The 13,008-nt window shown below is 33.2% G+C and overlaps 1 protein-coding gene across 2 annotated transcripts in view; it reads left to right on the forward strand.

Annotated features, from left to right (window-relative positions):
• Nucleotides 1-13,008, forward strand: part of CPNE8 (copine 8) — a 178,683-nt gene that overhangs the window by 82,431 nt on the left and 83,244 nt on the right. For both annotated transcript variants that reach the window (XM_037058176.1, XM_037058175.1), the window contains exons 7-8: nt 3,449-3,512; nt 9,431-9,534. In XM_037058176.1, the coding sequence (XP_036914071.1) occupies nt 3,449-3,512; nt 9,431-9,534 (168 nt within the window). The remainder of the gene's footprint in view (nt 1-3,448; nt 3,513-9,430; nt 9,535-13,008) is intronic.

Below are 13,008 nucleotides of genomic sequence, written 5' to 3' on the forward strand. Positions count from 1 at the left end.
CAGACTGCCCTTGTTCAGGATGTTCCTTGCCAGTTTTGAGAAGTACAAATCAGATAATCTGTAGAATGACCTTCAATTTAAGATTATCAGATGTTGTCCTCGTGGTTAGATTTGAGTTATGGGTTTGGTGAAGCCTTCTTATTGCATCATATCAGGGTACATGACGTAACTATGACATCACTGGTGATGTTAACCTTGATCACTGGCCAGACTAGTTTACCAGATGAAAATTGCTCTGCATAATGGTGTATTTGTTGTTTTGTAAGACATATGATCAGTTTTTATAATAATATTTATATATAAGAGCATATAGATACATACAGTATTAATATATCTCCTTAATTTTTGAAACTTTTGTTATTACAAAGCAGCCATTTCTATCAGCCTTTGAATTTAAAAATCTATGTGTTTGCTATTAATGTATGTATACTGATTTTCATTAAGATGATTTTCTTCCCTTAATATATCCATTCTTTTCTTTTAAATTTTCTAAAGCCTTAAATTTTGATGTCTATTGTAAATAGCTAAGGATGAATTTTTTTTATACAGAGCAGCAATCTTTGTTTTTAATCTGGTGCATTTAGTTTATTAATATGTACTTTCCAAAACCATTCCTCTAGATAGATTTATGTTCATCACCTACTTAGGGCTTCTCATCTGCTCCACCCTTTTTCTCTTTAGTTTCTTTTGAATTCATTGTGTTTTTAAAACACGATTTTTATTTTTTAGCCTTTAGATTATAAAGTCATTAAAACTTATACTTTCCTAGAAGATTTAAAATATAGTTACTAGTTTATCAAATTCTGTTTACTTTAAGGCATCTTTCACTATAATAAAACACCATCAGAAGACTTTAACTTAAATTTTCACCTTCCAGATTAGCATTATTATTATCCACTTGTGTTTATTTCAGTTTTTCACAGTACTGTTACTGACTTAATGTTTATCGTTTCTTCCTGTATCTCAAACTTTTCCTCCATGATTATTCTCCTTCAGTTTGAAGCCCATCATTTAGCAATTCCTAAAGCAAGGGTTTTCAGCTTTAAATTTATTCAAATCTTACTTGTTTGAAAATACCAGTAGTTCATGCTCTTTTTTTGAAGACATGTACGGTCTGCAGTCCTCAGGTGACAGTTACTTTCTTTCCAACCATTGATGATATGTTTTCAGTTTTCTTTCAGCTGCTAATCTTCCTTCTGTGCAGTCAGTTCTTAGCTTAATATGTATGCTTTGTAGTGCGTCTTTTTTTCCCTGGCTCCTTTGAAGATATGCTCTTTATTTCTGGTATTCTACAGTGTTCCTATTATATGCATAGGTATAAGTTTATTTTTATTTTTTCTGCTTGTGATTCATTGGATTTTTGAATCTGGAAATTCATTTTATTATCAGTTCTGAGCCACTCTCCCTCCAAATACAGCATCCCTTCTATTCATCATTTCTTTTGCTCTAGACCTCTGATTAGATGTATATGAAAATTTTTGCCTCTGCCCTCCATGTTTCTGATCCTCTTTAGAATAGTTCTTAAGACTTCCTCCTTTGGCTGCATTATGAATAATTTCTTTACAGTCACCTTTCACCTCATTCTGTTGTGTCTGATCTGTAGTTAAATTTATCCAGTGAGTTTCTATGTCTATTTCTATTCTTTCTCGAAGTTCTGTTATTTGTTTTTTTCTCCAAATAGTCTCAACTGTTTTTGTAGGTTTTTGTTAGTTACTCACATTTCCATTTTTCTCTTTAAATTTTAGTTATGCATATTTACATTTTATACACTATGCATAACATATTCAGTAGTCTAAGTCTGTGTTTGATTCTGCATTCTGTTGTTTCCGGAGACTCTATACATGGTACATTTTCCTTCAGGGATATATATACTTTTAATGTGAGAGTATTTTGAGATGTACAGTAGTTTGAAGGTGAACTCTTTCAGAGAGGTTTTGCATTTACCAGGCAGTTATGATCACTTGCACTTTCTGAATTTTTGGTTAAGTAATAGAAATTAAGGCAGAAAGTTTGGTTAGGCTCTGAACTGCTGAGACATATTTTTCTCTTTTATTCAACACCAAGCTTTAAAACAGAGACTTATTTTGTAGGCCCATCCAAAGTTGAGGTTTGTATCTAATTCACACTATAATCAGCCAGTACAGTCATTGTGATCTGAGCTTTATGCTGTGAGTTGACTGGTCCTTGAAATCCTCACCTTGAGTCTCCCTTGTGTCTTTTTTTTTGCCTTTTATCTTAAAAGGCAAAAAAACAAGCCCAAGATCAAACTCTCCAGGGTTCACCTCTGCTTGTCTTTCTGGCTTTCCATGTTCAACTTCTGATTGGTCCTTACTTTCTTGCCTGATTATCAGAGCATTTGTCAAGACTTTTCCCAATTTTTATTCAGCATTTCAAAGTATTTTCAGGTAGAAATTCAGTTAAGGTGTTTAGTTTTCCGCAATGCTGAAAATATTTACATACAGACAGAAGANCCCTTGTGTCTTTTTTTTTGCCTTTTATCTTAAAAGGCAAAAAAACAAGCCCAAGATCAAACTCTCCAGGGTTCACCTCTGCTTGTCTTTCTGGCTTTCCATGTTCAACTTCTGATTGGTCCTTACTTTCTTGCCTGATTATCAGAGCATTTGTCAAGACTTTTCCCAATTTTTATTCAGCATTTCAAAGTATTTTCGGGTAGAAATTCAGTTAAGGTGTTTAGTTTTCCGCAATGCTGAAAATATTTACATACAGATAGAAGAAAAACAGACATACAGGTCTATTAGAAAACTGAGAAATGATGCATGTAATATGGTAAAAAATATAAAAGGATAAATTAATCGACCTCTTAGTTATAAAAACCTGGAAAGATGAAAGACCCTGATATTTACAATTTCCCTAATGGAGAATAAAGTGATAGAGGGAACAAGATTTTGTGATAGGCATTTTCCTGCATGAGCTGGAATTTTTAGCTCAAAACTGAGTGGTGCTCTCCAGAAGAAATTTCAGAATAGAAAGAAAGAAAAGATAGAACTATTTTAGAATGAGTGTAATTTCACTGATATTTTAATAACTCAGAACATTTTTACTTTCCACTCTTCTACATTGTTTTCAGTCAAGATACTAAGACTCCAATCCCTTCATACACGGAGAATACGGGGTTATGTATTTGTTGCATACGTGCTGGTACAAATAAAACTGCCTGGGACGCTGGTTTACTGATACACCGATACAGACCGGCTCCTTGGACACTCACCTGGCAGGGGAAACCTGTACTGCAAGGGGCCCGCCCGCCAGAAGATAATTCTGTGTTTTGGGGGTCCCTTCAAAACAGCAATGTTGGAAGTGGGAACACATTTTGTTAGGACAGGGCCTGCCTATTAGTAGTACTCGCTTTATTTGGTTACATAAAAATAGAATATATATTATAAATATAAAATATTACTGCATATAAATATTTTTTTTGTTATTTTAGAGGAATTCCAGGGAAGAAATGTGGCACTATCATACTTACAGCAGAGGAATTAAACTGTTGCAGGGTAAGTAAATATTTCTTTGGTTTAAATAGTATCTCCAACAATTCTTCAAAATGATATTTCTGACACTATCTAAATGATTAATTCTTGAACAATTTTAACAAAATATAATTGAAACTATGTGTTAAGTCAATAGAATATACTTAAAAACAAAAACTAGTAATTCTGTGACTTATAAAATATCACTTTAGAAAACTATACTTGAAAAATAATTAAAGAAATTTTAAAAAATAAACTTAATAAAATATCACTTTAAATACTTCGTACTTTAGCCAGAGAGACTACATTCTATTATGTAGTCTCCATGATAGAAGAGAACCAGAGAGACTTATTCTGTCCAAACAGGATAATCAGTTATTTTAACAGGCTTTAAGGAATAGAAAATTTCAAAACAAAAGCTAGTGTCATTATCATTTGGGGGACATTAATATAAGGAATTGTCGATTGTACCAAGCAGTTCAGTTCTTGCAAACCTTTTGAGGACCTATGTGTGATTTTGAAGGAACATTTCTAGTCATTTGACATTAGCCCTTTTGCATAACATACTAGTTTTTCCATATTTCTAATTGAATTAATTCAGAATATACATTATAGTTCCCTCTTTTGTCAACTTGGGAAGTCAGCTAGGAACATGATGATGTGAAGTACACAGTATTTTTAGAAAACTGCTGGTTTATTTATGATTTGCTGATACAGCCATTGACTCCCGTTCACGGATTCCACTGTTGTCAGGATGAGCCGATAGCTGTGCCACTCCGCACTGAGAGTCATGACGCCTCTCCGAATCTGGAGTCAGTCCTGTCTGTTTAGTGTGGCCCAGTGGATCCCTGGGAGTTGTTATTTCTGGGGAAAAGAAATGATATCTCAGGGCTTGATTATTCACGATGTTTTTAGGGACAGAAGCTCCGCAAAAAGTACCAAACTTAATACTGTGACATTGACCATAGTTTTCATACAGGGAACTGTTATTTATTACCTGAGTTTTTATTTTTAATCTCAAGTTACTTTTTTAAAAAGATAATCACTGTGGTTTTATACATATAAATATGTTTATAAAAGCTGTATAGTTAGAAAACCATGATAGTAATTTCCAGCAAGTGATGGAAACTGAGTATTCCAATTTAATACCTACCTTTGGGATTCTGGGGTTGATAGGGGTAGTGAAATAGCAAATGGAAAGTATAATAAGAGACTGGTGGAGATAATTACACTAGAATATTAGATTTCTTTACCCTGACTGGTGTGACTCAGCCTGTTGAGCGTCGTTCTGCAAAGTGAAAGACGACTGGTTCGATTCCCGGTCAGGGCACAGGCGTGGGTTGTGGGCGAGGCCCTCGGCTGGGGCACATGCAAGAGGCAACCAATGGACAATTCTATCATACATCACTGTTTTTCTTCTTTTTCCCCCTTTTCCCACTTTTTAAAAATAAAAAATAAAGTCTTTGAGAATTTTAGATTCTAAACAGTTAAAGATGCATTCAAATTGAGGTCTATTTGTTTTCTTCCATTGTCTTTATCCCCTAGGCAGGTCACAGCCACCCCAGTCTTAGTTTTCTTACATATAAAATGCCAGAAACTACTTACAGTGTAACGCTGTTAAAGGTCATCAGGCTGAGTTGAGTTTTGGTTTTACAAGTAATTTGTTCTTTGGCTTACCAAGTCACTTGGTTGCTCTGTATTTTCCTTTCAGTATTGATAGGGGATGGAGGTAGGGGAGCCGAACATGCAAACCAGTCACTAGAATATTTTTTAAATGTCTTCCATCTCTGAAAATTGACTACCATACCATTAAATCTAAAAATACAATGTATACAAAAGGATTTTATACATACTAAAATAACTTGCAAAAATACTACAATTACAGAAATAATAGCTCCTCTTCTATTTTTTAGTTAAACTGGAACAATGGTTTCTTTTAATGGTATCATCTGATCATTTATTACACTTCTTGTCTCTGAACTTGTTTATGTGTGTGATCAGTTTTGCATTATGAGGGAGGAGGGAGGAAAAGAAAATTTCAGGTCAGTAAGATATAGTAAAAATGACATACTTATTTGTCAAAATCTGACAGTAAGGTCATTTGCTATGAATATGCCAATGAACACATTTTTATTTGTCTATTTCAAAAGAGAACCGAGATACCCAGGCGCATAGTTAGTATGGCCAGTTTGCAGCTTATTTGCCTTCCACTTTCAATTCTATTGTTTTGCTTGGAAAACAGGAACATTCTTCCAAAGCTTCCATGTAAATGAAGTAGAATCTGTTATTTAGTGATCTAGAGGCAATTTTACTATTTTCTATTACTAAAGCTTTAAGCACATCTGACATCATCTTTCCATAAGTAAACATATACTTCTCATACTTAGAAATTATAGATCTAATATTTTTATATATTGTTTAAACTTCACCTTATATACTCTATGTTCTAAATCATAACTACAGACTTATTGATAATCAACATCATTACTAATATATATGAAAATTAAAATAATATTTCATTGCTCTGCTAGTATAATAGAAAAAACAAATATATTAAAAGAAATGTTCATAGTTACTTCAGAAGTGACCATGACTTTTAAATTTATATTTTAGGATATTTTAAAAGTATGTAGAATTTTGAATGAAATCATTTTATTTCATATTTTACATTATATGAGTTGACTTTTTCTTTCTTTTTCAAACATATTGTGAGATATTAACTTGAGGGTAAGCTTTGGAGTCAGGACACCTAGATTTCAGTTTTATCTCTTTCTCAGATGAGTGAGGTTAGATTCTTGGAGCTTTAATTTCTGCATTTGTAAAATGCTGATATTCTGGTTTTCTAATTTAATTTAAATGTTTTTTCACTTGTAGCTTACAGTCAATATTAGTTGGTATTTGTTTCAGTTGTACAGCAAGTGCTCGTTAATGCCTCCCCCCGATGGTTACTCCGCATAAAGAAAAAAAGCATCATTGAGCGATGCATAAATCGTAGCTTACAAATAGCTTGAAATTATCTATAAGAATATTTTTCATTCAGATCAGTTGATTCTACAATATTGTACAAACATGCTGGTCTCAGAAATGAATGCTTGGAATGCCATGGTGAGAAAAAAGCAACAGACAACCTTGGGCCTTGTCTTTAATGACCACGTAGTTTGTGGAAAACCAGACATTTATCAGGTGACTATGCAGGTGAATACGTCGTAATATGCCTCTGGCCATACCACCCTGAACGCACCCGATCTCTTTCTGATACATCATAATACGTACTAAGGGATCAAATGTATTATGAGAGAGACAATGGACAGTGTAATTTATATGGGGGAGGATGTCATGAGGGCCTCTTTAAAAAAATAACATTTAAGCGAAGCCCTAAGGAATGCTTTGCCAGCAAAGGGTAAGTATTCCAGCAGTGTGCACGGCTAGTTTAAGGTTAAAAAGTGCGTCTGGTGTTTGATGACTGGGGCCTCGGAGTGGCTGATGATTGAGGTAAAATTGTGCCAAGCGAAGGTGGAAAAAGGCAGCTCAGATCCCATTTGGTGTTGGGCTTAGTAGCTTGCGTTAAGGGTTCTCTTTATCTGAAATGCAGGAGAAAGGGCATTTAAGCTGTGTACAGCATTATTTCTTTCGTGTTTTAAGAACATTACTGCATCTGCTCATTGGAGAATGGATTGGACAGGTTCAAGAGTGGCAGAGGGAGAAAGGAATAATTGCCACTGGGCGTGTCCAGGTGAGAGAGGGGGTTGGCTCAGACTGCAGTGGTGCCCGTGTAGCCGAAGTGAAATTTGGAGGAGCGGTGCAACGAGGCGAGGGCTGTGTGAAGGGCAGGGAAAAGGGAGACATCGAGAACAGCTCGTTGATCACCTGGGTGTATGATGAGCCACTAACTGAGCTTGAAAAATTGTTGGAGAAGCAAGATAGATCTGAACTTATTAGAAGTGTTTGTTAAATATTGAAGTGGATTTTTTCAGGAGGAAGTTTGTTATATTCGTGTGGAGTATTCAAGAAACATTAAAAAATTCTCTCAGTTGGCATTAAGCATAAGAGATTTAAAAAAAAAAAAACCTTTGCAGTGATGCCTGTATATTTCTGAAAATAAGTAAATGCTTGATTTTTTCCTTAGATATTAGATTTTTGTGTGTGTGTGTGCTTGTTACAGATGAAATCCCTGCTATGTTATTAACCTGGGAAATTGCAAAATATATTTTTCCTAAATTTCTATAAGTTGGTACATTGAAAGAAATGTTTATTTTGAATTGATTATTCATTTTGCAAGTCTTAAGTAAATTTGAAAAATTACAACTTGTTATTACATTTACTGATAATCATATGACAATTTATTTTTAATAATATTTTATCTCTTTGAAGTTTAATTCACAGTTTGAAATGTTTTTTGGGAGTTTGTGTTTTGATCGAAGTGCTTTGGGAAAATATCTTCAAGGGGCCTTTTTTTTTTTTTTTTGCAATAACAAGGTCCTTGTCCCACGGTCATAGAAAACCACTCTCACCCAAGGGCATTTAATATATAAGAAGATGAAAGGTCATTCAAAAGAAATAAAACAAAATAAAAACCCAGCTCTTTCTTATTAATTCCACCATTCATTTTGTAGTTCAATCCTCCAGGTGATTCTCTTGCTGCTTCTTGAATGGACACCGTATAAATTTTTGATCTTTAAACCTCAGATTTGAAAAGTGATCGTGGTTGAAAAGCTTGAGTTATTTATGATGTTTATGTTCTTGCCTGCTTAGAAATGTAATGCTTGCTCTAATATGAGTATTCCTCTGGTGGAAGCTACCACATCTGTGGTCTAAGTAACAAAGTAAAATGACACTCTAACAATGCTTTTGAAAATGAGAATCCTAGAGCATGAACTTCTCTGAAGTACTGCTTGAGAAACATTTGCTAAGTAAGTGTATGAATAAATGAATGAAAAACAGCATTGTAGGTGGGTGCTTAATAAATATGGCTGGACTCTGCAACATAAAGAAGTGGTGAATAATAGAATGCCTGTTTTGTCATTGTTAACATTTTCATTAAATAGTATTTAAATATGTGCCCTCTTTGATTTGATCTAAATTACTCGAATCCTTCACCTCTTTCCAAAATTGTTAGCATCTACTTTTAGTTAAAAAGCAAACAAACCAAAAATAATGATGTTATCATTAAAATTACTATATACTTTCTACCTTAAAAGTATATACTACCTAATTGAATAATGTGTATACTACCTGATTGAATAATATTTCATATTCTTGATTTATGGCACACCAGTTTGTTTAAGCTAAATCACATGGATTATGGGTGCTTGAGTATATATAAATTGATAACAAATGATTGGTTTGACATGGTGATGAACATACAGATCTTTATATTAAATTAAAGTAAAGTGAAAAAGAAGGTGCATTGCTTTTTTTTGAGGTGCAATGAATAGAAATTATTGTGCACTGTAGCTACTGAGACATTGTAGAGGGCTTGTGGATAATTAAGAGCGTTGTTTCCCCCCTGGATGGCCGACTGTGAGGTCTGGGTCTGTGCTGTTCCTCATCTAACACATCTTAGCATCTACTACATGGTGCTGAGTAGATGTGGAATACGCATTTTCTCAGGAATTAAAAAAATTCTTATGTTCTAAAAATGTGTACTCGGATAATTGGAGATATGAATGAAGATTTGTATTTTGATATTGGGTACCTGGAGTCATCTACTTTAATTTCATTTTTCAGGAAAGGAATGTTACAGATTTCTAAAAAGTTATAGTTTTGTTACTAGATCAAACAGGTACAACGTAAATTTTTCAGTCCCACAGGCCTTTAAAAAGCAATTTTATGTCACATACTTGGTCATTTGCATTAAAGTGGCAAATTTGTTTTCTTGTCAAGTCTTGTTTGTGATCTACAGTTTCTAGTTATTTGAGCTATTTTATTAATTTTGTTTCCAGGATGCTGTTCTGATGCAATTTTGTGCTAACAAATTGGATAAGAAGGACTTCTTTGGAAAATCAGATCCTTTTCTTGTATTTTATCGAAGTAATGAAGATGGCAGGTAGATTTATATTTTATTCATTGTAACCCTATAGTGAGGATGCTATTTAAACTGTTTTTCTCAGAACTCATTAAATTGATAAACAGAGTAAAATACTTTTGTATTTTAAAAGTTGATGTGATTTTTACATTTCAATAACAATGCCTAACTGCCTAAGCATTTTATATGTATATTTAATATTTAAAATTAATGGTTTTCAGCTTCATGGAAACACATCCTCTTTACTTACTATGAAATTATAATGTTGCCTTACCAGTATGGGAGAATTATATTTTGGTAGACATTTAATGTATTTTGTTATAGACTTTATTTTTTTGAAGAAGAATTTGGACTTCATGGGTTGATTTTTTTTTTAGTACTAGAAGTTTTTTTTCCCAATAATATCTAACATTGAATAAAATTTTTTCACTACATTCTAGTAATCTGAATATTTTTACCAGTCATGATTAGACTAGTTTCTATGTGGCTTGAAAAGGTATCCATGGCTATAGAGTATAATTTAATATGTATGATTCTACCACTAAATATATTTTATTGTCTTCTTTGATTCATATTTAAATATAAATATTTATGTGAAAGTTTAGTGTTCAGAATTATGCGCTAAGGTTTTGTTGCCATTGTTTAAATCATGACCCCACTACTAAATAGCTTTGAGACCATAGGAAAGTTTTCTTTTCTTTATAAACAAAAACAAACAAATTTATTGTCATTTATTTGTGAAAGCAAATATTATTGAACAACCTTTATGTGACATTCCTAGAGGATCTTGAAAGACTCAAGTTGTAGAAAATACGTTCACAGAAATAGCTAGAGTAAAACAACATAGGTGGAATACAAGCAGTGTGTAAAAGGTGCTGTGGAGGTGCACAGAAGAGTGTCATGGGGAAGTTTTTACATCTGAGACTCAGTTCCCTCATTCATCAAATGGTCCTAATAATCATAGCTACGTAATAGGGTTGTTGAGAGTATTATACTGTTACTATGCAAAAACCATTTAAAAGCTTGACTATCACCTTAGAAAAAATTAAATATCAGCAGCTGTTGTAACTATTATCCTATAGTGTTTTTATATAGTTTTCCTTAACTATGTATAATGAAACATTTGCTAAAGAGAAAACATCATTTAGAAATTAAAAGTGAGCAGACAGGAATGAAAAAGAAACTCATCATTACTTGTCCCTACTGCTACACTTAAAAAAAACTCTTTAACATGTTAATGTTATTAGTAAGTGTGTGAATGTATAAAAATAAAACATTTGCTATTTAAAGTGAAAACACTGGGCAGTAGAAAATGATGCTTTATTATTATGGGATTTTTTGATTCAGGGACTGGGCTATTGTTGGTTAATTTCATTTTGGTGTCATTATTGGATTTTACATACTTCTATTTTGGTGATTAAGATATCAGAGTAACATTGGCAACTGAACATGGATTTCATCCATGCCAAAAATATTGGACAACAGAAAATAATCATATTTGCCAGTCATTTCAAAGATAGAGAAAAACAAAAGAATGAGCTCAGAATTTCTTGAACACGAATTCCTTGTTTCCTCCTGTCTGAACTACTTATTTCCTGAATTCTCTATTTTTATTCTTCTAGTTTTCTTTGTTCATAAAGATTAGTTCACCCTGGCTGGTGTAGCTCAGTGGACTGAGCGCAGACCTGCAAACCAAAGTGTCACCAGTTTGATTCCCAGTCAGGGCTCATGCCTGGGTTGTGGGCCAGGTCCACAGTAGGAGGCGCATGAGAGGCAACCACCAATTGATGTTTCACTCCCCCTCTTTCTCTCTCCCTTCCTCTCTCTCTAAAAATAAATAAATAAAACCTTTAAAAAGAAAGGATTAGTTCAATATATCACATATTTAATGCTACTGGTAAGAGTTACATTGCAGAAATTTATTATGCTTGTCTGATGATGACTTATTCATGAAATGAAATACAAATATTAAGGAATTAAAGTAAAACTAACCCAAAAACCTCAAATTATTTAAAAACATTACTAAAATTTGGTGAGCCTCATTTCAGAAAAATTTCTACATGTATTTACACACATAAAACTATTTCACCTGCTAGATCTAAGTATATATATTAAGACATATTTATTAATGCATTAATATATGCATTTTGTTTTAAATGAGTAAAATTTTATTTACTCCTCAGTTTTCTATGTATGCCTCTTTTTTGACTACTATGATTTCAGCCTTATTTTTAGAATTTATTTGAATAGAGAGCTACTCCAAAAATTGCCTGTTGCCTAGTGTATTTGAGGCTCATTTTATAGAAAAGAGTAAAACTAATTTCCACCAGAAGCATACATAAAAACATTAATAATGCATAATTACACATTTTTATTTTCTGCTTTCATAGTAATATGGTAACTTGGCCTGTATTTATAATTAGATAATAATTTTCCTTTGGAATAGCTGGTTTTTGGCAAGTGGCTTAATTTAAGGTATTTTAATATATGTTATTTAATGATTTTTTCTCATAATGCTATTTGTAATACATCCACAAAAATTATACATTTATATAAAAATACTCCTGAATGTTAGAAAGAGCTATATCAGAATCCTGCCAGAATTTTCACTAGTTACACTAGCATTGGAACTTCTAGTGAGATTTTTCTGTCTATATCACATTTAATGTACTGCGAGTGGGAATGAGTAATAGAAGACAGATGACTACCTGGCTAGTGAATAGCTAACTAAGAAGACGAGTCACTGTCTTAAAAGAAGTTTCAAGTGTCAAAGCCTTAAATTGCTGTGGCTGGTGATACTAGGACCATAACAGCAGTTTTGATTTAACCATAAGTGAAGAGGCCAAAAAGAAGTAGTAGATTGTCGAGCATGTGGGTTTGAAGATGGTCAGTTAGTTGCCCACTCCTATCTCTCTATCCATCTATCTATCTATCTATCTATCTATCATCTATCTTCTGTCTCTATATCAAAGACTCGGCATATAGTAGAATATGATACAAGAGAAGAATAGAAAGCCCATTTGTAGATCTTTAAGTATGCATTATATTAAGAAGGAGGGCAATGTCTCTGTCTAAAACAAAATAATATATATAATATTGTCTCTATGAATTTTTCTGAACCATTTTTCTGCACTCTTGCTTTTTAAAATTTAGGTCCCTGTTTTTGTTTCTTGCTTACCTCTCTCTTATCCCCTTTGTTTTTCTTCCCTTTGCCTTGAATATGTTGATGATACCTTCCTGAGTCTTTATCATTTTAATAGCTTTTGTCCCCAGTGGTTTCTAAATAGCTTAAGCAAGTCAACTCTAAGAATATTGACCACAGAGCTCTTTCAATTTAGTAACGTGAGTTTTTTTGGATGGGTGAGGATACTACCAGGAAGGGGATGGTATGATGCCATAGTTTTTGTAATAAATATTTGATCTCTTTACATTATAGTTCTATTTGACATCTTAAAAGAAACAAACTCTTCTTGCCTGAAAGGAGCATAATGGACT

This window comes from Sturnira hondurensis, unplaced genomic scaffold (assembly GCF_014824575.4).
Source record: "Sturnira hondurensis isolate 20B ecotype Veracruz unplaced genomic scaffold, ASM1482457v3 Scaffold0009935, whole genome shotgun sequence".
Classification (NCBI taxonomy): domain Eukaryota; kingdom Metazoa; phylum Chordata; class Mammalia; order Chiroptera; family Phyllostomidae; genus Sturnira; species Sturnira hondurensis.